Source organism: Quercus suber, unplaced genomic scaffold, assembly GCF_002906115.3.
Source record: "Quercus suber isolate HL8 unplaced genomic scaffold, Cork oak 2.0 scaffold_99, whole genome shotgun sequence".
NCBI lineage: Eukaryota > Viridiplantae > Streptophyta > Magnoliopsida > Fagales > Fagaceae > Quercus > Quercus suber.
This window is the reverse complement of record NW_027069564.1, coordinates 292,390-318,688: the sequence shown is the minus strand read 5'-3', so window position 1 is coordinate 318,688 and position 26,299 is coordinate 292,390. Positions and strand designations below refer to the sequence as shown.

Here is a 26,299-nt window from a genome sequence, read left to right as displayed (position 1 = left end):
GTCAATTTGGAAGCAGACCCATAGCTTCCAACATGGAATAGATTTTTACATGCTCTTGCTAATTTGCAGGATCAAAAGGTTAATTCAATCTAACAATTATGTCAACATTTATGGTGGCCCCAACCTTAGTGTTATCGTCTCTTGCAACTCCTTGTTCTCATATAATATATAATTGCATGCAATCTTCATTCAATCTTTTGGTTCTAAAATTTTGACCATTGTTTTAATGTCTTGTGACCTAAAAATTTTGACCATTGTGACCTAAAAGTTGTTAAGTGTCAACTTGTGCTTTGTGATTGGTGCACAATTATTCAACTTTTCACCAAATACCAACAAGTTAACATTTTCATCAAAAAAAAAAAAAAAAAAAAAGTTAACACTGAAACATATTGTGAAATTGAGTTTAAATTTGGTTGTGTGTAGTTGGGCTTATTCCTATAATCCACACTCCATTATTGGACAATGGAAATTAACACACCCCCCACGCCCCCACCCCCCCCCCCGCGCGGGGGTGCGGAGAGAACCCTTCCTTATCTTATTAAAAAATCTAATATCACGTACATTTTTATCACGACTTTGATGTGCCAGTCTATGAATGGTGAAGAAAAAAATTATGATTTTATATAAAAGTGATAGATAATTAATCAAAATCTGTCGCATAAAATAGTTGTGAAAATATTTAAGTGTTAGTATTACTACCAACTTTATGAGTAGACTAAGAAATTCTTGAATTATTGATTTGACCATAAGATTGACTCTCTTTTGAAAATTAAATAAAACAAATAATTAATAGGTTGATTCTCTTCGACCCTTTTGCCCTTCGGCAGCCCATCCTCCAGTCAATTTTCCCTTGTTAATTGCCTTCAAAAGCTCCTCCAACTTTTTTTTTTTTAAAGCTCCTCCAACTTCACATCATATAATCTTAGTATATGTTATTTGTATGAGAAAGTCTATAAAACTCAGCAAAAAAAAAAAAAAAATTATAAAAAAATAATAAAAGAGAAAGTCTATAAACACAAAAATAATTGACAAAAAATCTCACAACAGTTGATATGACATATTGTTAATGGTAGGAAGAAAAATAATGTCAATAGTGATTCCAAATAAAAACCTAAAAAAATTTGCCAACTAAATTAGAGTTTATTTGAATACTGCTTATTTGCTGAAAATTGAAAACTTATTGTTAAAAACACGGTAGCAAAATAATTTTAAAACTATGAATAGTACCGTGGGACCCATGGCTGACCTATTTATGCACGTTTTTTGAAGATTGGCTAGGTCATGAATAGTGCCGTGGAACCCAACCAAAAAACGCAGAACGCCTAATAATCCTTAGGCAAACGCACGCTTATTATGGAATTTTTTTGTGTAGTATTGTTCGACTCTATTTGTATTCATACCTCTTACTGTATCATATGGTTGCATGCTTCAGTTACTGTCCCAACATTGTATGGCATTGCTCCTTAGCAATCAATTAAAATAAATGTAAAGGTTGAATTCAATGTAATGGTGAAAAATGTCTCTAATTGCCAAAGGCCAAAGATATCTAGTAACAAAATCCTAATTGTATGGCATTGCTTTTCTTAAGCCCAATGTGCGTCTAGTAATTTAACTTCTTTTTTTCGGCCTGGCCGCCTGGGTTCATAGAGGCTAAATTTTCTGGTCCATTAGCTATGTAAATGGGCCCAGAAATGTGTAATTTCTCGTGGTGCCTTCAACTAAGGGCTTTCCCATGAGAAACCCTTGATTGCTGATGCCCTTTTTGTCCTAGTCATTGTTTTTTCTTTTTCTTTTTTTTTTTTAAATTTGAAGATGTGTGAAAAAATAGTGGTTAACTTAGAGTTATTGCATTGTCTCAATTTCAATGTTTTATTAGGATCATGATATTCCATTGTGCTTTGTTCTTGTTTAGTGGCATCATCAAGCAGGTCAGAAGGGTATAATTAATGCCGATCTAGGTTGAAGTTATTATAGCTTAGAAAAAAAAAGGTTTTAAGTTATTAGAGCATTCACATCAGTGTGTCTATTTTACACATTCATTTTTACACTAAAAACTTACTTTTTCTATTTTACACATTCACTTTTACAAAATACCCACATCAATTCATTTATTTTACAAGTTATTTCAATAAAATATTTATTACACTCTATTTTTTTATTATTTTTTTTACCTACCTCCCTTAAATACCCGCGCCCTCTCTCTCTCTTTCATTTTTCTCTTTCATTTTTCTGGTTGCTTTCACGCTCTCACTCTCTTTCTCTCTAAACCCAGTCTCTGGATTCTCTTCCAACCCACTCTCTGGTTTCTCTTCCCAACCCATCCGCCACAGCTCCGACCACCAAACGCCACCGATCCACCACCCTCCACCACCAAAGCTCCGAATCAACAATCTCCCAGCCCCGCATCACCGATCCACCATAAACCCATCCGCCACAGCTCCGACCACCAAACGCCACCGATCCACCACCCTCCACCACCGAAGCTCCGCATCAACGATCTCCACAACCCCGCATCACCGATCCACCATAAACCCATCCGCCACAGCTCCGACCACCAAACGCCACCGATCCACCACCGAAGCTCTGCATCACCGATACACCACCAAATCACAAAACCCATCCGCTACAGCTCCAATCTGCATCGTCGATCTCCGATCTCCGTTCTGCATCGCCGATCTCCGATCTCCGTGTTTGTGTATCTGTGTTTTTTTTTTTTTTTTTTTTTTTTTAAAAGCAAGTGTATCTCTGTTTTGTGAGTTGATTTGTCTGATGTGTTTGTGATCTCCGTGTTTGTGTATCTGTGTTTTTTTTTTTTTTAAAGCAAGTGTAGATCTGTTTTGTGTGTTGATTTGTCTGATGTGTTTGTGATTTGATTTGTTCGGATGTGTTTGTGTGTTGATTTGTCTGGTTGTGTGCATTTGGAAAAAGAGGAAGATGAGATACTGAGGTTGTTGAGCCGGAGAAGAGAGAGAAAAAAACGAGCGAAGGAAATGAATAAATTATTCTTTACACGAGCTACAGTAGCCGTGTATATTTACACGGTTACTGTAGCTCGTGTAAAGAAATACACATTTTTATACAATTTTAGAAGAGCTGATGGAGTGCATTTTTGAACAAAAATGTGTAAAAATTGATGTTTACATGATTTTACATGACTTTAAACCCACTGATGTGAATGCTCTATATAACAAGACATGGGAGTTATCATTAACCTAGTAGTTTTACTTAAACAAAGTACAATGATTAGAAAATATTTTGTACCTGTCTTTAACTGCCAATGTTTTTTTTTCCCCCTAAAATTCTATTTCACTTTATAAAACGTTTTTCTTTATTTCAACACAAATTTTTAGCAAGTTTCCTCTAAAATCACTTTTACAATTCAAGTGTAATAATAATTTCCAACCCTGAATTTGCAAACAAACATTTGAACCTTTGACCAAACACACAGATCTTTTTTTTGTTGATAGGAAGAAGCCAAAAGAATTGATTATGATTGAAATAGTAGAAGTCTGGATTAAAAAAAGAAAAAGGAAATAGATTAATTTGTAATATTAAGAAGGATCCGGTTAATGAGTCATTCACTTTTGAAAATATTTTTTTAGAAATTGAAAAAGTTATCAATATTTTTTTCAACTTCCGAGAAATTTTTTTTCATAAATGAAAATTATTATGTGCTCTAAGGGTACACATTAACAAAATTCTTTGCAAGAAATCCCTGTTATTTTTTTATTCTACCCCTATATGATCAAAACATTCATGAGCTTGGACTTTTGCTGTTGACATAAAAACATCTCTTTCCATGTCTTCGTATACAACCCATGCATATGTCCCTGTACTTTGCACGAATTAAACCTTGTGATGTTTTCATGCAACTTCATCACTTCTTCGACTTATAGGATAACAAAACGGATTCTTTAAATGTATAAAATAAAAACTTCAACAGCTTTTGTTACTATAACCTTCCTGCCCATGATTTTAAAATTTTTTTTTTTACTGACATTTCACCTAGAAAGTAGACATATTTTTTTGGTAATAATAATAAATAGGTATGAATAGAACAAACGAGGGGCTTATATAACTTCATATAACCTTTTGTATACTATCCTCTCTTTTGTTCTATTCATTAATTGAATTTAAAAGGTAAATATTTCGGTTTCACATATAATTTATATAGATATAATTTTTTTCAAAAAAAATCTTTTGTTCCTTATGAAAGAAAAGACTTATTATCTTTGAGATCCTTTTCTATACCTAAAAAAAAAAAAAAAAAAAAGAAAGCTTTTGGTTTTTGAAATCTTATATAACCTTAGTAATTTATTAGGAAGAATTGAAATCTTAGGAGATGTTTTTACAACTTACGCGAGTATGTCTTAAAAAAATCAATTAACATTGAAAGTGTATATCTAAAAAAATAAATGAGGAAAAATGAAAGTATTTCACCCATTAACAAAAAGTGGATGATTTTGATTGCAAAATAAGTTAGGGCTTTTTGGTAAATTTATTTAAATATATATTTTTAATTTTTAAATAACATTATATATATTTTTACATACTTTCTTATATATACATATTTTTAAAAAAATTAAAAATTATTATTTAAACGAGTAGAAGTGCCCTTAATTACTCATCACTCTAAACTATTTCTATTTTAATTTTAATTTTTTTTTTTTTGGTGAGAAAAGAAAATATTGCATTATAGAACTGATTGGTGGAGCCACATTTGTTTTTGTGTCTCAAACAAAGGTCTTTTTTAGCAAAAAATTTCTCCTTTTCCTCATCAATGCTCTGTCGGAGCTCGTCTCCTCCTCCTTCTCCTCCGTCCCTACCGTTTTCTCTCTCTTCGTTAGGGTTTCTTCGCCATTCCAAATCAGGTCTCTCTCTCTGATTTTTTAAATAAAATCTCGATCTCTGACTTTTCTTGTAGGTTTAATTTTCAGTGTTTGATAATTCTAAATCTTTGCTTTTCGAGCTCCGATTAGAGTGATTGCTTTTGTTTTGGGGATAACTTTTTGGAAGTTTGATTTGGTTGGTTTTGGAATCTTAAGCTCGGTTTGGTTCCCTAGAAAGTCTAAAATTAGAAACGAAATGAAAAAATTGGGATCGTACAACAGCTCCACCGAGCTTCGGTAACTTTGTGATTTGTAATTTGAGCTTTTTAGTTGCACTTTCATGCTGCAGAAACAGAGCATTAGGGTTTTTGGACTGAGGATAGGGAAAATTTCGTTAAGCTTTCAGTTTATGCATCTTGGAATTTCAATTTGGGGGTTTTCTTTGTTGTTCAATAGGTATTGTGTGAAAATTTGTAATGATTTTGGTACTAGGATAGGATGTAATGTGAGTGTGGCCGGGTTTTGAGATTCGGTGTTTTGTTTTGCAGGTTTTGGCTTTGGGGATTAACGAATTAGGGTTATAGCGGTATGACGATGAGTGAGCGAAAGACCATAGACTTGGAACAAGGATGGGAATTTATGCAGAAGGGGATCACAAAGCTGAAGAACATTCTAGAAGGATTGCCCGAGCCGCAGTTCAGCTCGGAGGACTACATGATGCTCTACACGTATTGATTTCCATGCCATTTTGCTTTTAGTTGCTTCATTTATTTTTTGTTACTTGTATGTGTTTCAAAGTTTTGAGTTTGATGAAAATGATTGTGATATTGTTTGTTTTGGCTTTTTTTTTTTTTTTTTTTCCTGAGCAACAAACCCAGGTGGTTGCTCCATATATACCTCTTCCTTCAAATCGCCATTCAAGAAGGCATTTTTAACATCTAACTAAAATAATGCCAACCCAAATTAGCAGCCAAGGAGATCAAAATCCAGATAGAAGAAATTTTAGCAATAGGTGAGAATGTTTCGGCATAGTCAACCCTGTATGTCTGGGTATACCTTTGGCAACCAAGCGAGCCTTCAAACGCTCAATAGAACCATCAAGCAAATACTTCACAGTATACACCCAACAACAACCAACAGTGGTTTTTCCTGGAGGACGAGTAACTAAAGACCAAGAAGCATTTTCAGACAAGGCAGACATTTCTGTCTCCATAGCAGATTTCCAACTAGAGATGGACAAGGCCTCCTGGACAGACTTAGGAACAACAGTAGAATTCAAGGATGTGGTAAAGGCATGAAGAGATGAAGACAAGTGACCATAAGAGACAAACTGAGAGATAGGGTGAGAGGTACAAGAATGCTTACCTTTGCATAAAGCAATTGGAAGAGAGGCAGGATCAGGAGTCGGATCACTAGGCGGGGTAGAAGTCTCTGTTGGAGGTTTCTGCCGACGACAATATACCTGGAGTGGTTTCTGAGGAGATTCAATAGGAGACACAAGTGGTAGGAGAGGAAGACAAGGAGGAGAACTGTCACTAGCAACCGAAGGAGAGAAATAGGACTGAGATTCATCAAATGTGACATCAGCACTAATGAAACGACGCTGAAGAGTAGGTGAGTAACATCGGTATCCTTTTTGAGTACGAGAATACCCAAGAAAAACACATTTGATGGATCTAGGATCAAGTTTGTCACTCCTTGGACCTAAGATATGAACATAACACACACAACCAAAGATCTTAGAAGGTAGATGAAATAAAGGTGCATCAGGAGAGAGCACAGTATAAGGGATCTAACCACCTAGAACAGTGGAAGGCATACGATTAATTAGGTGACAGGCAGTGAGAACAGCATCACTCCAATATGATTTGGGAACACGCATATGAAACTTTAAGGCACGAGTGACCTCTAACAAATGACGCATTTTGCGTTCAACAACACCATTTTGTTGTGGAGCATGGGGGCATGAAGATTGGTGAATTATACCATGATCATCAAAAAATTGAGACAAAGATGTATGAAAATATTCATGAGCATTATCAAACCGAAAAATACGAAGTGAAGCATTAAACTGAGTCTTTATTTCCATATAAAATGATTTGAAAATCGAGTACAATTCAGACCGTTCTTTCATAAGATAAAGATAGGTGACTCCAGAATAATCATTAACAAAAATGACAAAATATCTAAATCCCAACAATGAGGGAGTGTTTATTGGACCCCAAATATCAGAATGAACTAAATGAAAAGGACTACTAACACGACCCTCATGCCTAGAGGCAAAAGGCACCCTATGGTGTTTACCCAATTAACATGTTTCACATTGTAAAGACTCAATTTGACGACACGATGGAACTAAGAACTTCAAATTCTTGAGAGATGGATGACCAAGGCGACAATGATGCTGAAGAGGTGAGATAGACAAATGAGAAGCCACTAAATGGGAAGAACCACATTGATCCAAGTAATAAACTCCACTGGCTTCATGCCCTCCACCAATAATCTTCCCCGTCTTGAGATCCTGAAAGATACAATGAGTGGATAAAAAAATGGCAACACAATTTAAAATTTTAGTAAGCTTACTAATTGACAAAAGGTTAAAAGAAAAATCAAGAATATATAAGATAGAAGAGAGAGAAAGATTAGGACTGAGATTGCCAGTGCCCAAACCAGAAATTGTAGTGGCTGAGCCATTTGCCAATGTAACATTGGGAAGACTACTAGATTGCTCAAGGTCAGAGAGTAAACCTAAGGTACCTATCATATGATCAGTAGCACCTAAGTCAATGACCCAAGGGTCCTGAGTGGCAAGACAAGCAGCAGAAGTACCTTGTTGAGCCAAAGTAGCAGTAGAATCAGACCCAACAAAGTTGGAATGCAGAGACAAGAGACAATTGTACTCTTCCTCAGGAATAGAGACTACTCTGGATGTTGGTGGAAGTGACTATGAAGGCGATTCTTGAACTTGAAAACTAGCTTGGTGAGCTGAGGGTTTACCATACAACTCCCAACAAAAGTCTACTGTACGATTCTCACCATGACAATAAGTGCACTTACGAAGACCATGTCCTTTACCACGACCCCCTTGTTCACTACCGTGGCCCCCTTGGTCACGACCTCCACGGCCTCGGCCCCCACGACCTTGACCTCCACAACCACCTCTATTACTCCCCATATAAGTGGTAAAGGCAGATTTATCACCAGAAGGTAATGCATCAGTATTGGAGGAAGAGAAAGGGTCAATACTTGAATCAGATAATGTGGCCTGTCGAAGTCTACCAAAAATTTCACTCAATGAAGGGAGGTCTGGACTAGCTAAAATTTGTGATTTTACTAGATTCAAACTTTTAGGCAATCCAGAGAGGAAGCGAGCAACATGCATAGAATCTTGTTGTTTCATCATAATTTTAACATCAGAGGAGATAGGCTGATAAATATTGAGTTCTTCACATACACCCTTAAACTTGTTATAATAGTCTTCCAAAGACATATCACTCAAACTCAAGGAGAAATAATTTGATGAAGATCATAAATCCGCTTCAAATTGTTAACACCAGAGTAAAGTTCCTTGGCTTGTTCCCAAACAAGTTTAGCAATTGGTAAGAAAACCAAACTACAACTGATCTTAGACTCCATGCTATTCCACAAACAACTCCTAATTTGTGCATCTTCATCTCTCCAATCAGCAAATTTAGAGTCTGTAGGTACAGGAGGTTCCTTAATCACGTAATCAAACTTCTTTCTACCAAGAAGAAAGACTTTAACTGCCTATGCCCACTAAGCATAATTACTACCATTTAGACGAAGGGAGATAATTGATAACATATCAGGAGATAAGAAATAATTAGGGGGCTGAGCACTGTCTTTGGACTTCATAATAGCAATCTGAAGAACAAACTAACACTAAAGAAATATGTTGAACTGAATTAAAACAAACTCCAACCAACAACCGATGTACTTCAACCAATTAGCCACGCCAACAACAACTCATCTATCAAAGAATCAACACCAAACTATTCCAAAAACAAGGCAGCAATAAATCCATACCAACACCAAAAAGAAATGCCCAACCCACCACTAAACATCAACCTAAGGCTGCCTGAACAGATAATCAGAGAACGTATTGAAGAAGAGAAGAAAATCAGACCATGGTTGAAACCCTCAATTGAAAAACTCTGGCAGCCACACTAGGGTGCAGGAGCGGTGGCACGAGGACCGGCGAGTAAGCTAGGCTAGGTCGCCGGAGGAGGGCGAGTAAAACCCTGCCTCTCTTGCGGTCAGGCGACATCGATTTGGTGTCGTGAGACTGGAGAGAGGGTCACCGGCGTTGGACAACTCCTTCAGCCACTAAATTGAGATCGTCGGAGGTCTCTATTAGGGTCGTCGGAGTTGGCGAGTAAGGTTATGGTTGCCGGCGACAAAACTATCGATGGGTGGTGGTCGAAGGGTTAACAGCAGCGGCAGGTTGGTGGCTCTGATACCATATTGTTAATTGTGAAAGTGTTTTAGGGTTTGATAAGTCAACCCTAACACATAAAATGTTATTTATATATAAAGTACATGATATTACTGTTTTGCCCCTATTACTCATAACAAATAAATAACAACCCAATTGGATTGATAAATGTAAAGATGCTTTGACCAATTATTACTGAAATTTTCAACCTACTTTTTTTTTTGTTTTTTTTTTTTTTTGAGAATAAGTGAGAAAATCCTTCAATTTTTTTTAATCCAACAGAAAATCACACTTTGTAAGTTCACTTGCAATCTAAAAGGTGAGTTCCAATAAGCTTACAATTTGAGCCACATCTTAAATACCTTCACATTACATATCATCTTATGATTAGTGATAAATAATATTAGCATTAGTGACTTAGTATAGTCTGATGCAAGGAAGATGATCAGAATGTTAAGATCAGTGACTTATTCCAGACCATTGCGTACTACTATCTTTTTCTTTTTCTTTTTTAATTGATCTTTTTACATGTGCCAGTATTTGATCAGTTCATTTTTCTTGTACTGCTCACTATTGTTTTTTCTTATCTTATTTTCACATGCGGAGAAGAAGGATGTGGTTGATTTGTGGGAACAGGTACTTGTATGAAGATTGCACTTGTAGAATTTGTCTGGAATGTTTAATTATTGGAAACTGATACAGATTGTGTGCTCTTCAGGTTTTTGTCGGAAAAGTGATTGAGCTGCATGACAAATACCTAGCATATGTGAATGATTATCACACTTTTCATAAGGTTTGTGTTAGAAAATGCCCTCAGGGTTTTCATGATAACACACATGTTCTTCTACATCTAAATATTCAGTGTTCATTTTAGGCGTTTGAGGAGGCTTTTGAGGTCTTCTGCAACAAGGGTGTTGCTGGAAGCTCAAGTGCAGAACTACTTGCCACTTTTTGTGATAACATTCTTAAGAAATGTGGAACTGAGAAACTAAGTGATGAAGCCATTGAAGAAACACTTGAAAAGGTCTCCTCCACTCCTGATGAGTTATTCTATTTAGCTTCTAACAGATATCTTAGAACTTAATAATTTCTAATCAACCTGCAGGTAGTAAAGTTGCTTGCTTATATCAGCGATAAAGACCTGTTCTCTGAATTCTATAGGTAAATAGTCTTATTTTCATATATCGGTTGTCTTCAGTCAGTTCTTTTGAAAATTCAAACCGCATTGATTATTGCTTTATTTTACTTTAAAAACAAGAAGTTGTAGATGATTCATTAATGTTGCATAATTTCTTGCAGGAAGAAGCTTGCTCGACGGCTTCTTCTTGACATGAGTGCGAATGATGACCATGAGAGGAGTATTTTGATGAAGCTTAAGCATCAATGTGGTGGTCAGTTCACCTCAAAAATGGAGGGAATGGTCTGTTAACTTATAATCTTTAAAGGACTAAAATTTTAACAGTTAATGAAGTACATTTCTTATAATGATGGATCCCAATATTTCATCACAATTCAATATCCAAAATAGTACTCTAGTGGAGACTTTTTCTATTTAATTTTTTCTTTTTTTTTTCTTCTAGATTACGGACTTAACATTGGCTAGGGAAAACCAGACCAGCTTTGAGGAGTATCTTGTTAATAATTCACATGCAAATCCAGGGATTGACTTGACTGTTACTGTTCTGACTACTGGCTTTTGGCCAAGTTACAAGTCTTTTGACCTCAACCTTCCACCAGAGTTGGTAATTTGGAATTCTTTTGTTGATATGATATAAATTTGCAATGTTAATTATTTTGTGGAAGTCGCTAACATCCTTCTCTTCTATTGCTATTGCTTTAGGTCAAGTGTGTCAAAGTTTTCCGGGAATTCTATCAAACAAAAACAAAGCACAGAAAACTTACGTGGATATACTCTTTGGGTACTTGTAATATCAGTGGGAAATTTGAACCCAAAACTATGGAACTGATTGTGACCACTTATCAGGTGATATGTTCACAAAGTTTTATTTCTATTCTGTGAATGCTTTTATGTGGTTATGAGTGCCACTTTCAAATGGATTTATTTCTTGCTAATATAGAGGGTTAATTCTTCTTCTTGTGGGGCAGGCTTCGGCCCTGTTGCTTTTCAATTCCTCAGATAGATTAAGTTACTCAGACATCATGACAGAATTAAACTTGACCGATGATTACATTGTTAGAATTCTCCACTCCTTGTCATGTGCGAAGTACAAGATTCTGACCAAGGTGCCTAACACGAAAACAATATCTCCTACTGATTACTTTGAGTTCAACTCAAAGTTTACTGACAAAATGAGGAGGATCAAGGTACTGAGCTATCTTCTGAATGTCTTGTCCCAGTTTACCCTTTCAATTTACTGATTTTTGCTTGGGATGTTTAATCTATTGCTTGGTTTGATGTGCAGATTCCTCTCCCTCCTGTGGATGAGAAGAAGAAAGTAATTGAAGATGTTGTTTTGGACAGACGGTATAACATTGATGCCTCGATGGTGCGCATCATGAAGAGCCGTAAAGTTTTAGGCCACCAGCAGCTGGTCATGGAGTGTGTTGAGCAGTTGGGTCGCATGTTCAAGGTTTTTATGTCACCATCTTCATTTATGATTTATGACCTGTTTCTTTCAATCAGCTATAACTCACTGTTGTTGCTTGAAATGTGATTTTGCAGCCCGATTTAAAGGCAATAAAGAAGCGAATTGAAGATCTGATCACACGAGATTATTTGGAAAGAGACAAGGATAAGCCTAATTTGTTGAGGTACGTGGCATGAGGTGGCCTAATTGAATATCACCAAATGAATTTGTGACTATTACTGCTGCAAATAACAAAGAAAATAGGCTGAGTTCGTGGTGGAAAGAAAATGGGCAAAGGCATGTCCATAAATGCCACCATGTGAGTGCCTCTTTGTGATTGCTTAGTAGCAGTACGCAGAGAACGCTTGTACATCTTTCCTTGGAAGCCAAGTAATGGACAATTACTGTAGATTGAGCACCCATGTTGGAGAAGTTGTAATCGATTCCATAAAGTGGTACAGTGCACTAGTTGGATCCGAGTTGTATCTTTGTGTTGTAATTTATTATAACTAGCCGCAAACCCGCGCGTTGCGCGTGATAATTATTTTTATGGTAGTTTTATTAAAAAAAAAATTTACAATTTAAACTAATCTAATAATGAGTAATGTATTTCGTAATTATATTTTTTATTTATTATAGGAACAATCATAAATGCAAAATAGGAACAATCCAAAACATCAAAAAAACGTTTAAAAAAAAAATGATAAAACTTAACAATGATTAATTGAACCAATATTAGGATAAAATATTGTTTTTGATAATCTATTAAGGTTTTTTTTTTTTTTTTTTGTAGAAATTATAATTTCGGCCACCCAAAACATATTATCAAATAAAAATTATTAGCAAAATCTAAGAATTAAATTTCTATACATGCATTGTTATAAAATAAAATAAAATTGCAAAAGTTAAAATTTGTCACCTATCCGATTATTTTCGTTTGGTTAACCTTTGCTTTTCTTTAAATGAATGACATTATAAAGTAATTCTAATACAGCTATTAAGAGTACTTTGTCCACCACAAAGGATTAGAAAAAAAGACAAAAATTAGTAAAGCCTTATAGTTTAATATCTAAATTAAGCACTATAAAAAACCATACATGTAGCAGAATAATTACCAAATTATCAAAATTATGCTATGTAATAGAATAATATCATATTTTTATATGCTATATTTAATTCTTTAGAACACAATAGGATAACATTTAACAAAAAAAAAAAAAAAAAACAACAACAACAACAACAATTTAAAAAATAAAACTAAATCGCATTAACCCAAAATAGAGTTTTAAAGAATATAAAAAATTATCAACCTAAAGTAGAGATGCAAAAAAAAAAAAAAAAAAAAAAAAAAATCCACCAAAAAATTTAGAGAGAAAGAGAGAGAGAGAGAGAGAGAACCATTTTTTTTGTGAGGGAAAACTATGCATAGAATAGAAAAGATAGTGACAAATTTATAGTAAGAGTGTGTGAATAAAAAGAGACAAAAATAAAGGAAGATGAAAGGAAAGAGGAAGAATGATATTAATGTAAAAGGTAGTGGGGAGATGAAAAAGTAAGGAAGAGAGAAAGATTGAAGAAGTAGTGGGGAGATGAAATGGTAAGGGAGAGAGAAAGGTTGGAGAAATATAAATATTAAAAATAAATAGATATTAAAAACAATTATAGGAAAATTGGAAAAAAAAAAAAANGTACATTTCTTATAATGATGGATCCCACAATTTCATCACAATTCAATATCCAAAATAGTACTCTAGTGGGAGATTTTCTATTTAATTTTTTCTTTTTTTTTCTTCTTAGTTACGGACTTAACATTGGCAGGGAAAACCAGACCAGCTTTGAGGAGTATCTGGTAATAATTCACATGCAAATCCAGGGATTGACTTGACTGTTACTGTTCTGACTACTGGCTTTGGCCAAGTTACAAGTCTTTTGACCTCAACCTTCCACCAGAGTTGGTAATTTGGAATTCTTTTGTTGATATGATATAAATTTGCAATTTTATTTATTTTGTGGAAGTCGCTAACATCCTTCTCTTCTTTTGCATTGCTTTAGGTCAAGTGTGTCAAGTTTTCGGGAATTCTATCAAACAAAAACAAAGCACAGAAAACTTACTGGATATACTCTTTGGGTACTTGTAATATCAGTGGGAAATTTGAACCCAAAACTATGGAATTGATTGTGACCACTTATCAGGTGATATGTTCACAAATTTTATTTCTATCTACAATGCTTTTATGTGGATGTGAGTGCCACTCAATGGTTTTATTTCTTGTAATATAGAGGGTTAATTCTTCTTCTTGTGGCAGGCTTCGCCCTGTTGCTTTTCAATTCCTCAGATAGATTAGTTACTCAGACATCATGACGAGAATTAAACTTGACGATGATACTTGTATAGATTCTCCACTCCTTGTCATGTGCGAAGTACAAGATTTTGACAAGGGCCTAACACGAAAACAATATCTCCAACTGATTACTTTGAGTTCAACTCAAAGTTTACGACAAAATGAGGAGGATCAAGGTACTGAGCTATTTTCTGAATGTCTTGTCCAGTTTCTTTTCAATTTACTGATTTTTCTGGGATTTTAATCTATTGCTTGGTTTGATGTGCAGATTCCTCTCCCTCCTGTGGATGAGAAGAAGAAAGTAATTGAAGATGTTGGACAGACGGTATCCATTGATGCCTCGATGTGCGCATCATGAAGAGCGTAAAGTTTTAGGCCACCAGCAGCTGTCATGGAGTGTGTGAGCAGTTGGGTCGCATGTTCAAGGTTTTTTGCACCATCTTCATTATGATTTATGCCTGTTTCTTTCAATCAGCTTACTCACTGTTGTTGCTTGAAATGTGATTTGCAGCCGATTTAAGGCAATAAAAGAGCGAATTGAAGATCTGATCACACGAGATTATTTGGAAAGAGACAAGGATAAGCCTAATTTGTTAGGTACTTGGCATGAGGTGGCCTATTGAATATCACCAAATGAATTTGTGACTATTACTGCTGCAAATAACAAAGAAAAAGGGCAGTTCGTGGTGGAAAGAAAATGGGAAAAGGCATGTCATAAATGCCACCATGTAAGTGCCTCTTTGTGATTGCTTAGTAGCAGTAGCGGAGAAGCTTGTACATTTTTCCTTGGAAGCCAAGTAATGAACAATACTGTAGATTAGCACCCATGTTGGAGAATTGTAATGATTCCATAAAGTGGTCCAGTGCACTAGTTGGATCCGTGTATCTTTGTGTTGTAATTTATTGTAATGTCCAGTCTCATGACTTAGTTTATGCTTGTCTGTTAATTGTTTATCCCCACCCCGCCCCCTGCGACCGTCTGCCAATGGAAATGAAAAGTGTATCTTTAATGTTTCTCATCATTGCCTTTTATTTGTCAATCTTCAGACTATCAGATGGATTGTCCATCACTCCATCTTCATATGCAAATCTTTATTGCTCTCTTGTTTTGTGCATTAGTCTGTACTTATATAATTTTATTTGCCTAATGTAAATTCCAAGTCACTGTGCCAGCGTCATAAGATGCTTTTTGCCTTTTTTTTTTTTTTTTTTTTTTTAAGGCCTGGGACACGTGTTGGATTTAGAACAGTAAAATGAATTTCATATTCTCTCATGCTTTTAGAAATCAATCTGTGTATTCAAATACTATTATGATTAATTTCACTTTATGGGATTTAAAATAACCCCTAATCTCCTTGTAAACAGATCATGAGTGTGTGTGTTGATTGAAATTATTTGTTCACTTCTCCAATATTGACATATACTAGTCATCGTACCTATGTCTTTCTAAACCATGAAAGTGTGGGATTGCCACCTTCATGAAGAATTTTTTTGGTATGAGCATAAATAACGAAAATAAAAGTATTATAATTAAACACTATAAGTACAACCCAAAATATAACACAAACCAAGAGAAGTGTTAGCAATTGCCATGCAAATATGTCTCCAAGATTGAGACGTTCCTCTCTCAAAGTGTGCTCAAAAGCCTCAGGATCTCTATCATAGCCTTAAAATCTTGCGAGAAATTGATGTCTGTAGCCGAAGCCCTAGGGATTTCTCAGCGTTGCACCGATTCGATCTATTTTAGAGCATATTCTGCCTTGTTAGTTCCATTACGACAAAGAGAAAGATTCGGATCCTATTAGAAGGTTTATGCCAAATTTGGGTTTGCTTGATTATAGCTATGGGTTTTCCTGAGTGATATTCAATTTTTCAAGTTATGAGGTTATACAATTTTTCTCGGTTATGATATTAGGTTTGCTCAATTTTATCTCAAATGAATAATATGCAAGATGCTCGATTTTTGTTGATGAGTTTGTTTATTTGTTTGTATTTTGAATTTAATCTTTTTTTTTAATCTTTTTTTTTCCTAATTTTAAATAATAATTATTAAAAAATTGAAATAGTATTTTATTGATTTTTTTGTTAATTTATAAAATTAAAAGAAAACCAAAACTAAGTTGTTTTTAAAGGCAGTAATGGCATGATTCTATGATGAATTAAATAATGTTAAAATTTAGAAGACTGAATTTAGTAAAGTAAGAGTATACAAATTGTAATTTAGCAAACAATATATATATATATATATAGGCATAAAAATTAATATGTATGTTAAGAACATATAAAAAATGTAATTCAACGGTTGAATTTTCAAAATATGAATTCAACACCAAGTTATTGAGTAGTAACATTGCTTAGAGTTATACCAAGTATAACATTGCTTAGAGTTATATATATATATATATATATGAGTTTGTAAAAATATTTGTATTAAATGAGTTATTAGTTGCAAAAATCTAAGGGACTCTACCACAATAACTCCATAATGTTTTTCATTTTTTATTTTATGGAATATCTCCATAATGTTGATCGGTTTTTATTATTATTATTATACTTATCCGTAGAGTAAAGTGTGCGTGTGTGTATATATATATATATAGGATCGTGTAGGATCGTATGAGATCCTATTGATTCTACTGATCCTACCAAAACATTAATGTTTTCTAGTTTCTAGTTCACTTGTAATCAAAATGAATGAATGCTTCATCATTTCTAAATGAAGAATTTATATTGGTTTTGCTACATTTTAAGTTATAATATTGTTAAATTTGTTTGATCAATATACTAATTTGTGTTATAATATTACTAAAAAAAATTTCTTATATATAATTTTATTAGTATGCTTGTATTTGTATATTGATTAATTAATTTTTTTTTTTTTTTGCATGCTCTATAATTGTTGCTGAGTGGTATAACTTGAATAGTTAAGTGTGAAGTTGTATCTTGATATCTTTTGTAGCTCTAATATACAAATATACAATGTCTACATAGATGATGAAATGGGTGATGAGGATTAAGACAGTAGTTATAAGAACTCTAGAATGGAAATAGTTAAATGTTTACTTCACCTTAATATTAATCTCACTTTTGGATTTCATATTTTAGTTTGCTAGTTTCCATTTGATAACTTATTTTGAATTTTAAACTCAGAACTTAGAACTTGGAAAATATTTCTATATGTGTTGATAAATATTTTGGTATTTGGTTGCTAATTAAACATTTATTGAACTTTTAGATACATTAGGTCAAAACTTAAATATATTTATTTCGTTAGTATAGACATAGCGATGTATGATATGCAAATTACATCATGTGATGCAAATCTTTATTTTTTTATGGATAAATTTACAATTTACGTGATTGTTCAACATATAAAGTCATTATCAATGTGTTTTTTGCTTTAAATTTAAAAAATATGTAGGATCTTATGGTCCATGATTTGATCTTACAATTCACGATCCTACCTACTTCTCACGATCTTATGTAGGATCCCAATTTTGACAACTTAATTTGGACATCAAATTCAAAACTCACTAAAAATCACACTTAAAATAATACTCACATAAATTTTAGAAAAAATAAATTTTACATAATTGTTGCTTTTTATAATGAATTCATTACTAATAAAGTTCTATAACAATTATGCTATAATACATATACAACATTCTTCAAAACCATTTTATATAAAACATAACAAAATTATCCATATATTGCACGGGTAACTTACTAGTTTATAAAATTCAAAGACAATGGTTGTTTTCAAAGGCACTATTGACGCAACTTTAATGGACACTAATGAGATGCTGAATGAAATAAAGTTAAAATTTAGAGGACCAAATTGATTAAAATTAAAAGTTACAAGCCTCATCGCACACGCAGCAAAAAAAAATCTTGTGTTTTTATTTTTTATATATAATTTTTATTTTGAGAATCTAATTTATAATTAACAGGAGAGTGGTCCTATTTTTTAGGCAATATTTTAGTAGGAGTTAGAGTTACATTTTTACCGGATTGTCCTTTAGTTTTGTCTTTACTTAAACATAAGGATGTAAGAGTATTTTTGAACTAAAAAATGAGGAATTCAAACAGGAGAAATCTCTTAAATAATAGTATAGATAAGACTGAATTAAATAAAATTAAGTTAGATAACTAGATTGAATATTTTTTCTTTGAAACCAATAACTAAATTGAATATTAAGCAAACTTAAAGCGTGCAAATTGTAATTTTGCAGCAACAAAAAAAAAATGTATATTTGGGATAATTATTAATTACAACAGATTAAATACTTGTGGTTTAGCACACCAGAAAAAAAAAAAAAAAAAAAAAACTTGTGCTTTAGCCGTTGATAAGAATTTTATTTAAATGAGAAGGAACCCTCTCCTCTTTCGTTGTCAGAGAGAGAGAGAGAGAGAGAGAGAGAGAAGAGGAGACCAGTACTGCTCCAGACAGAGTGCTTAAAAGTAGTGAGAAGCAGAGTTACATTTGGAAAAGCCGAATGGGTGCTCTAAATAATTGCGTACTCGTACTACTACTACTAGTATATATATAGGATCAATAAGAAAGCAACACAGTAGTCAATGTACACTTTCTTTTTCCTAGTCTTTGCTATTTCCACCACTCAGACTTCAAATAACGACTTCCAGGTCAAAAGTCTACGAGAATCAAACAAACGAAACTAAATTAGACCTTTTTTTTGGTTTTTTTTATTTTTGGCTAAAATGTAAAACTTACGCATTAAGTTTCATCAGAACTTACTCCTAAAGTTTCATGAAAACTTGGACTGAAATTTGGTTGAATTCTTGTGCTTTTTAATTGTTGCTTTTCTTTTGATGGGTTTCTCATATTCAGCTTTTATGTTCTTTGGATTACAACTCTTTTAGCGAGAGAGAGAGAGAGAGAGAGAGAGAGAGAGAGAGAGAGAGAATATATATATATGTTTGAAATTTCATCTGTAATCTTCATCCATTTTTGCAAAAAATTAACATTTTGATTCGTTTTATGCTATGGTTTTGTATTGAAAGGTGTTTTTCTAACAAAGATTTTACCAATTTGTAATTTCAGCTCTTTCAGTTGTACGTTCACTCTTCCTTTTCCTCAGCTGAGAAAACAGAGCATTGGGGTTTTTGGACTGAGGATAGAGGCAATTTTGTTTAGCTATCAATTTAAGCATCTGGGAAATTCAATTTGGGGGTTTTCTTTGTGTGAAAATTTTTTGGTTTGCAGGTTTTTTTTTTTTTTTTTTTTTTTTTTTTTAAATTTAATTTTGGGGGTTAAGGAATTAAAGCTATAGCAGAATGATGATGCATGAGCGAGAGACCATACCCTTCAAACAAGGATGGGAGCTTATGCAGAAGGGGATCACAAAGCTGAAGAACATTCTAGAAGGGTTGCCCGACCCGCAGTTCAGCTGCGAGGAGTACATGATGCTCTACACGTATTGATTTCTATGCCATTTTGCTTTATTAGCTTTGTGTTTATGAATTGTGTGTGTTTTGAAGATTTTGAGTTTGATGGAAATGATTGTGATATTATTTTTTTTGCTTGATGTTATATGCATAGAACCATTTATAACATGTCTACACAGAAGCCTCCTCATGATTATTCCCAACTGCTCTACAATAAGTACCGGGAAACATTTCAAGAGTACATAACTTCAACGGTGAGGAATTTGACATGTATTCTTGTTCATTTTGTTTGAAGTAGCTTAAATAAGTTGGCATAGCATGAAATATGAAATGTGTGATAAAACTGCTTGCTGTAGATTATCATATCAAAAAAAAAAAAAAAAAAAAGTTTAATTGTGATATAACTTACATATTGCATGTCAAATGACTTGATTTTTGCACAAGTCAAATGTTGTTGCATACTCATGCATGAATGGTGTGTTTGGTTAAGTGGTCAAGTAACATATCAGGTAGTAATTACCAAAGTAAGTAGTTAATATAATATTATTAATTAGGGTGTTATCATGGTCTATCAAGGTGTCAAAAAGAACTTCCTTAGGGTGTTAGCATTCAACTCTCAAAAACCTAAAATCCACATGTGCCATATGAGAAAATGGTTCGACTAGACAAGTGTTTGATGTGATCGTGCATGTTGTTGGTGCCTCCGCATAAGAGCAAGGAAGACTCCTATGTTGTCCTACCCATTGTTGAGTAAAAACTTTAAAGTGATGAGTTAACGCAACTATGCTTGTGTGTTGGCAGCTCTCATAGTAGTGCAAGAGAGATTCCCCTTTTTCTATTGGTAATTTCACACATGCACCCAATGATTTTTGAATCCATAACCTCACACTTCACTCTTTTCTTTTTGCGGGGGAGGATATGCCTTTTGAGATAGAACTCATTGGCTACAAAAAGATTCCCATGTTAGTTGTATTGATGGTTGAGTAAAGGCACACTAATGGCAAGCATTGGATTGTTGCGACACATGACACCTAAATTATTATGAAAAAGAATTCCATTTGAAGGGAGGCTAGTCAGAGTGTTGCTTGATGTGGCGTTATAGAAGGCTTACATGTTAAGGATAGATTTGTTAGAATAATTACATAAGATATTAACACTTATCAGAGTAAATATTATCACCTTGTCACTACCAACAGATCAAGCCATCAAAAAGACACTCCTTAAGGTGTTATATTCACCCTCACAGATACAAGATCCCTACATTTGGCCTCTCTATCAAGACAATTGAGCATCCTTCCCATCTCTGAAGTGGCTGTTATATTTCTTTGAGTTACCTCGTTCTCAGACTGGAGAACAATTTTGTTAATTTTCAACAGGTTTCACATTTACTTGTCGATCATTTGATGGCCTCTGCTGCATGTTGATTAGATTTTGAGTTCATGCTTTGTTGCCCTTTGTTTTTCATGCAAAAATGAGATTAAGGAAACAGCAAAAGGTAATAATATTACAAGCATAGTTGTCAGAATAAATTTTAAAAAAGGAGGAAAATACACATCCACTGTAATTTAATATTGTTACTGCTTGTTATACCATTCTCAGAAGCTTTTTGCCTTTCAAGTTCTCAATGGTTTGCGATTATCTTAAAAGATGAAGAAAGCATTCTTATTCTTTTCTTTGGAAAAGAAGTATTAACGGCTACTGTTTGTTTTGTTCTGAGATTAGTATTATCATATCGGCACTTTGGTCTTTAGATTTTTGTTATCTATGAGGAGTGAGGAAAACTGTCTGGAAAGTAATTACCAAGATAAGGGCATTTGTTTGATCAGTACCTCACTTCTAGCTAAAGCAATGTCATGGATCTTAGCTCTAATTTATTCTGTGTGTGCATGTGTGTTTATAAATATATATATGTGTGTGTGTGTGTGTATTTATAATTCTCTTGCCAATGAGCTATGGCTCAATTGGCACTTCCTTCTCCCCTAATAATGGGATGGAGGGTGAGTTTGTGGGTTCAAAACCCACTAGGTGCATGTGTGACTTACCACAAAAAAAATGTATTTTTAGTTCTCTTGCAATCATTTTCTAATGGTTTCTTCTTCTGTACAGGTATTGCCATCTTTAAAAGAGAAGCATGATGAATTTATGTTGAGAGAGCTTGTAAAAAGGTGGGCAAACCACAAAGTAATGGTGAGATGGCTTTCTCGTTTCTTCCATTATCTTGATCGATATTTTATTGCTCGGAGGTCACTTCTGCCCCTTAATGAAGTTGGACTTACTTGCTTCCGTGATCTGGTATGTCATGACCAAACCCCTATGTGATGCACCATCTTGATTCATGTTGTGTAGGCCATTCTTATTTTTATTGTCCTCTTGATAATGGATTAGTTCACATTCTAAACCAAGACTATACAGTCTTCCATCCAATTTGATGCTCATTTCCTTCATAAGAAATATAAATCATGATACAGAGTTACTAGATTTGCTAGATAGCTGTGCTTTCCATGCATCCTAGTTTTTTTGTTTTGGTTCTTAGCACGCTGCCTGTGTGCTTTGGATTTTTCATTGTTCCTTTTCATAGTTTTTGAAATGAAGTATTATTTACCTATCAAAAAAAATTTTAATTCTGATTTCAGGTCTACCAGGACTTCAATGGAAAAGTTAGGGATATTGTAATTTCTCTGGTATGTTTGTACTTTTGCCTGTTTTCTATACTGCACTTGCATGGCTCTGAAATAAGTCTACTGAAAACAATTCTTTTCAATCAGATCGATAAAGAACGTGAAGGAGAGCAGATTGATCGAGCTTTAGTGAGGAATGTTTTAGATATATTTGTCGAGATTGGAATGGGGCAAATGGATCAGTATGAAAATGATTTTGAAGCAGCGATGCTTAAAGATACTGTTGCTTACTATTCTCAGAAAGCTTCCAGCTGGATTTTAGAAGATTCTTGTCCAGATTACATGCTGAAAGTAAACTTTATATGCCCTTGTTATTTGGTAAAGTGTAATTTCTTATAGATATAGAATGATTCCTAATGTGTTCGGAATTCCAGGCTGAGAAGTGCTTAAGACTAGAGAAAGATGGGGTTTCTCTTTATTTGCATTCTAGTAGTGAAGCAAAGCTACTGGAGGTTTGTACTTTTTATATATAAAAGAAGTAATCTTGCTTTTCTGGTGTAGTAGTCCTGTGAATGATGTTTTATTAGGTTGATGAAAGATTAAAATTTTTAGTGATATTGATTCTTGCAATGCCTTTCAATGGTTTGTTACTAAATCTCTAAATCTGGCTGTTACTTTGTTATTATGACTTCTTTTTTCTTCCTTGTAGAAAGTTCAACATGAGTTTTTGTCTGTATATGCGACCCAACTGCTTGAAAAAGATGACTCTCAATGCCATGCATTGGTTAGAGACGATAAGGTACTTGGTGATTATATAGTTTTTGAAATAGTTTTGCTGAGATTATTTGAAAATTGGGCAATTATTACAGCTTTCTTATCACTCTATTTATTTATTTTTGTGTTTAATGATGTCTAAGGGGGAAGATTTATCAAGAATGTCTGGGCTTCTTTTTTATTTATCAAAAAATAAAGAAAGGTTCAGGCTTCTTTTTAAAATACCTCAAGGCATAGAACCTGTTTCCAGTATATTTAAGCAGGTTAGTAGCCTCTAGCTTATGCTTTAACCATTTTTCTTCAATTAAAAAGGGATCTTATGCATGGCACATCTTCCTTATCTCTCATTAAAGCTGTTTTTTCCACTGTTCTGTTATGCAGCATGTCACTGCTGAAGTAACAGCCTTAGTCAAACAAGCAGAAGATGCAGCAAGCAACAAGAAGGTCTGTGCCTTGATTTCTTTTTCCTCCATATTTATTGTTTCAATGCTTTTCCAAGAAGGTCTTTTTCGTCACTTAATACCACAGTAGGAATTGAAAAGGCAAATACTTTCTTTTCATACCCTTGAAGTGGCATCCGTCCTTCTTCACATAAGTGTTTTATTGTTCTTATATTCATGGAGCCATTCTAAAATCTTGGTGACAACATGCAACACTTTGAATTATTTCAGACATGTTACATTTCCCTGTACAAAATGTAAGATTAGATACATTTGGTTTACTAGACATTTGTGTTGTGTGTGTGGATGTGTCATTTATGTGGCACTTGATTGTTTGGCCCTTTTATTGCCCTATTGCTCGTAAACTATTAGAATGTCTGAAGTATCCAATGGGATCTCTGGCAGAAATTTCAGTAGCCTGAGGCCATAAGCAACATTCTAATTTGTTCCTTGTTTTGAAGATTGGTTTTGAGGGTGAGTTCTAGTTAGCAAATTTGAATATGTTTCAGAGATGTGATAGAAATATATAGAAATATAAAAACAAAACTTATAACAGTATAAAAGTAGGCGTGGAAAGATCACATGTTACAACAAAGTGGAATACTGGAATCAAAAGAGTAAGGCACGAAGACACAGAAAATGTTATATAAAAAAATAATTACAGGCAAACAGATTAATTTTAATTTATACAGTCATTATAAGTTCATTATGAATACAGCTGTTATAAGAATGAGTCCATAAAGTGTATGGTCACCATAGTCTCCATGGGTGAATTGGCTTAGGTGTATATCTTTCAAAATTAAAATTATTTCTAGGTTCTGAATTACTCATTTTTAATGACCCGAAACTAATCATTTAAGAAAATTTAATGAATAATATTGTTAACTGTGAAAGTGTTTTAGGTTTGATAAGTCAACCTTAACACAAAATATTATTTATATATAAAGTACATGATATTACTGTTTTGCCCCTATTACTCATAACACTCCCCCTCAAGCTGGAGAGTATATATCATACAATCCTAGCTTGTTACATAATAAACCCAAATGAGTCTTACATAAGGCTTTAGTAAACATATTAGCAATCTAGACTCTTGTAGAAACATATGGAGTAGCAATTACACCATCTTCTACTTTCTCTTGAGTAATATGATAATCTACTTCAATATACTTGGTTCGCTCATGGAACACAGGATTGGAGGCAATGTAAATTGTTGCTTGATTATCACAATGCATAGTCATAGGCAGCTTCATAACGAATCTTAATTCCTCAAGTAAATGCTTAATCCACATAAGCTCACATGATGTGTGTGCCATGGCTCTATACTCAACCTCTGCACTAGACCTGACAACAGCATTTTGTTTCTTACTTCTCCAAGTAATCAGATTTCCTCCCAGAAAAGTGCAATACCCAGTAGTGGATTTTCTATTTGATGATGATCTAGCCCAATTAGCATCAATGTAGGCTTCTACCCGTAGGTGACCATTAGCTTTATACAAAAGACCACGACCTGGATGTGCTTTAAGATACCTCACAATTCGAATAACTACCTCCCAATGTGGAAGGCGAGGATCTTTTATAAACTGGCTCAAAACACTAACTGCAAATGATATATCTGGGCGAGTAATTGTGAGATAATTTAGTTTACCAACCAAACAATAATATCTCTCAGGATTAGATAATGGCTCCCCCTGATCTTCATACAATTTGATATTAGGATCCATAGGAGTCTCCACTGGTTTAGATCCTAACAAGCCAGCTTCTTCCAAAATATTCAACACATACTTCCTCTGTGATAAATTGATGCCTTCTTTAGATCATGCTATCTCAATACCCAAGAAATAACGAAGTTTACCCAGATCCTTAGTTCGAAAGGAGTTTTGAAGGTATCTTTTCAAATCATCAATACCCTGCTTGTCATCTCCAGTTATTATAATATCATCAACATATACTATCAACAAAATCTTTCCTCTATCAGAGGTATGAGAAAACACAGAATGATCAGAGTGGCAACTTCACAATCCAAACTTTAACACTACTTTACTGAATTTACCAAACCATGCTCTGGGAGATTGTTTAAGACCATAGATGGCTATATGCAACCTACACACTTTTCTAGACTCCCCCTGAGCAACAAACCCAGGTGGTTGCTCCATATATACCTCTTCCTTCAAATCGCCATTCAAGAAGGCATTTTTAACATCTAACTAAAATAATGCCAACCCAAATTAGCAGCCAAGGAGATCAAAATCCAGATAGAAGAAATTTTAGCAATAGGTGAGAATGTTTCGGCATAGTCAACCCTGTATGTCTGGGTATACCTTTGGCAACCAAGCGAGCCTTCAAACGCTCAATAGAACCATCAAGCAAATACTTCACAGTATACACCCAACAACAACCAACAGTGGTTTTTCCTGGAGGACGAGTAACTAAAGACCAAGAAGCATTTTCAGACAAGGCAGACATTTCTGTCTCCATAGCAGATTTCCAACTAGAGATGGACAAGGCCTCCTGGACAGACTTAGGAACAACAGTAGAATTCAAGGATGTGGTAAAGGCATGAAGAGATGAAGACAAGTGACCATAAGAGACAAACTGAGAGATAGGGTGAGAGGTACAAGAATGCTTACCTTTGCATAAAGCAATTGGAAGAGAGGCAGGATCAGGAGTCGGATCACTAGGCGGGGTAGAAGTCTCTGTTGGAGGTTTCTGCCGACGACAATATACCTGGAGTGGTTTCTGAGGAGATTCAATAGGAGACACAAGTGGTAGGAGAGGAAGACAAGGAGGAGAACTGTCACTAGCAACCGAAGGAGAGAAATAGGACTGAGATTCATCAAATGTGA

At 34.3% G+C, this 26,299-nt stretch overlaps 2 protein-coding genes across 2 annotated transcripts; both read left to right on the top strand.

The window, feature by feature from the left end:
- The first annotated feature begins 4,701 nt into the window (after window positions 1–4,701).
- On the top strand, window positions 4,702–26,016 carry LOC136068102 (cullin-1-like). Its single transcript, XM_065774800.1, has 12 exons — window positions 4,702–4,871; window positions 5,179–5,285; window positions 5,378–5,557; window positions 19,776–19,875; window positions 21,728–21,913; window positions 22,255–22,302; window positions 22,387–22,590; window positions 22,674–22,751; window positions 22,949–23,038; window positions 23,157–23,276; window positions 23,395–23,457; window positions 25,996–26,016. Exons 3-12 carry the CDS (start codon window positions 5,418–5,420, stop codon window positions 26,014–26,016), a joined length of 1,050 nt encoding a protein of 349 aa, XP_065630872.1. The 5' UTR covers window positions 4,702–4,871; window positions 5,179–5,285; window positions 5,378–5,417.
- Window positions 9,570–12,463, top strand: LOC112015976 (cullin-1). The gene is made up of 10 exons (XM_024048441.2): window positions 9,570–9,921; window positions 10,004–10,078; window positions 10,160–10,309; window positions 10,391–10,446; window positions 10,585–10,705; window positions 10,866–11,027; window positions 11,126–11,269; window positions 11,392–11,610; window positions 11,709–11,876; window positions 11,969–12,463. Exons 1-10 carry the CDS (start codon window positions 9,814–9,816, stop codon window positions 12,068–12,070), a joined length of 1,305 nt encoding a protein of 434 aa, XP_023904209.2. The 5' UTR covers window positions 9,570–9,813; the 3' UTR covers window positions 12,071–12,463.
- Window positions 26,017–26,299: the final 283 nt, after the last annotated feature.

Excerpts from the sequence above, each read along its gene's own strand:
- LOC136068102 (XM_065774800.1), top strand. The coding sequence starts at position 5,418 with ATGACGATGAGTGAGCGAAAGACCATAGACTTGGAACAAGGATGGGAA. Across the intron at positions 21,914-22,254 it reads TTACTTGCTTCCGTGATCTG|GTCTACCAGGACTTCAATGG; the intron begins GTATGTCATGAC and ends TTCTGATTTCAG. Across the intron at positions 23,277-23,394 it reads TTTCCAGTATATTTAAGCAG|CATGTCACTGCTGAAGTAAC; the intron begins GTTAGTAGCCTC and ends TCTGTTATGCAG.
- LOC112015976 (XM_024048441.2), top strand. The coding sequence starts at position 9,814 with ATGTGCCAGTATTTGATCAGTTCATTTTTCTTGTACTGCTCACTATTG. Across the intron at positions 10,310-10,390 it reads TTGAAGAAACACTTGAAAAG|GTAGTAAAGTTGCTTGCTTA; the intron begins GTCTCCTCCACT and ends ATCAACCTGCAG. Across the intron at positions 10,447-10,584 it reads CTGTTCTCTGAATTCTATAG|GAAGAAGCTTGCTCGACGGC; the intron begins GTAAATAGTCTT and ends AATTTCTTGCAG.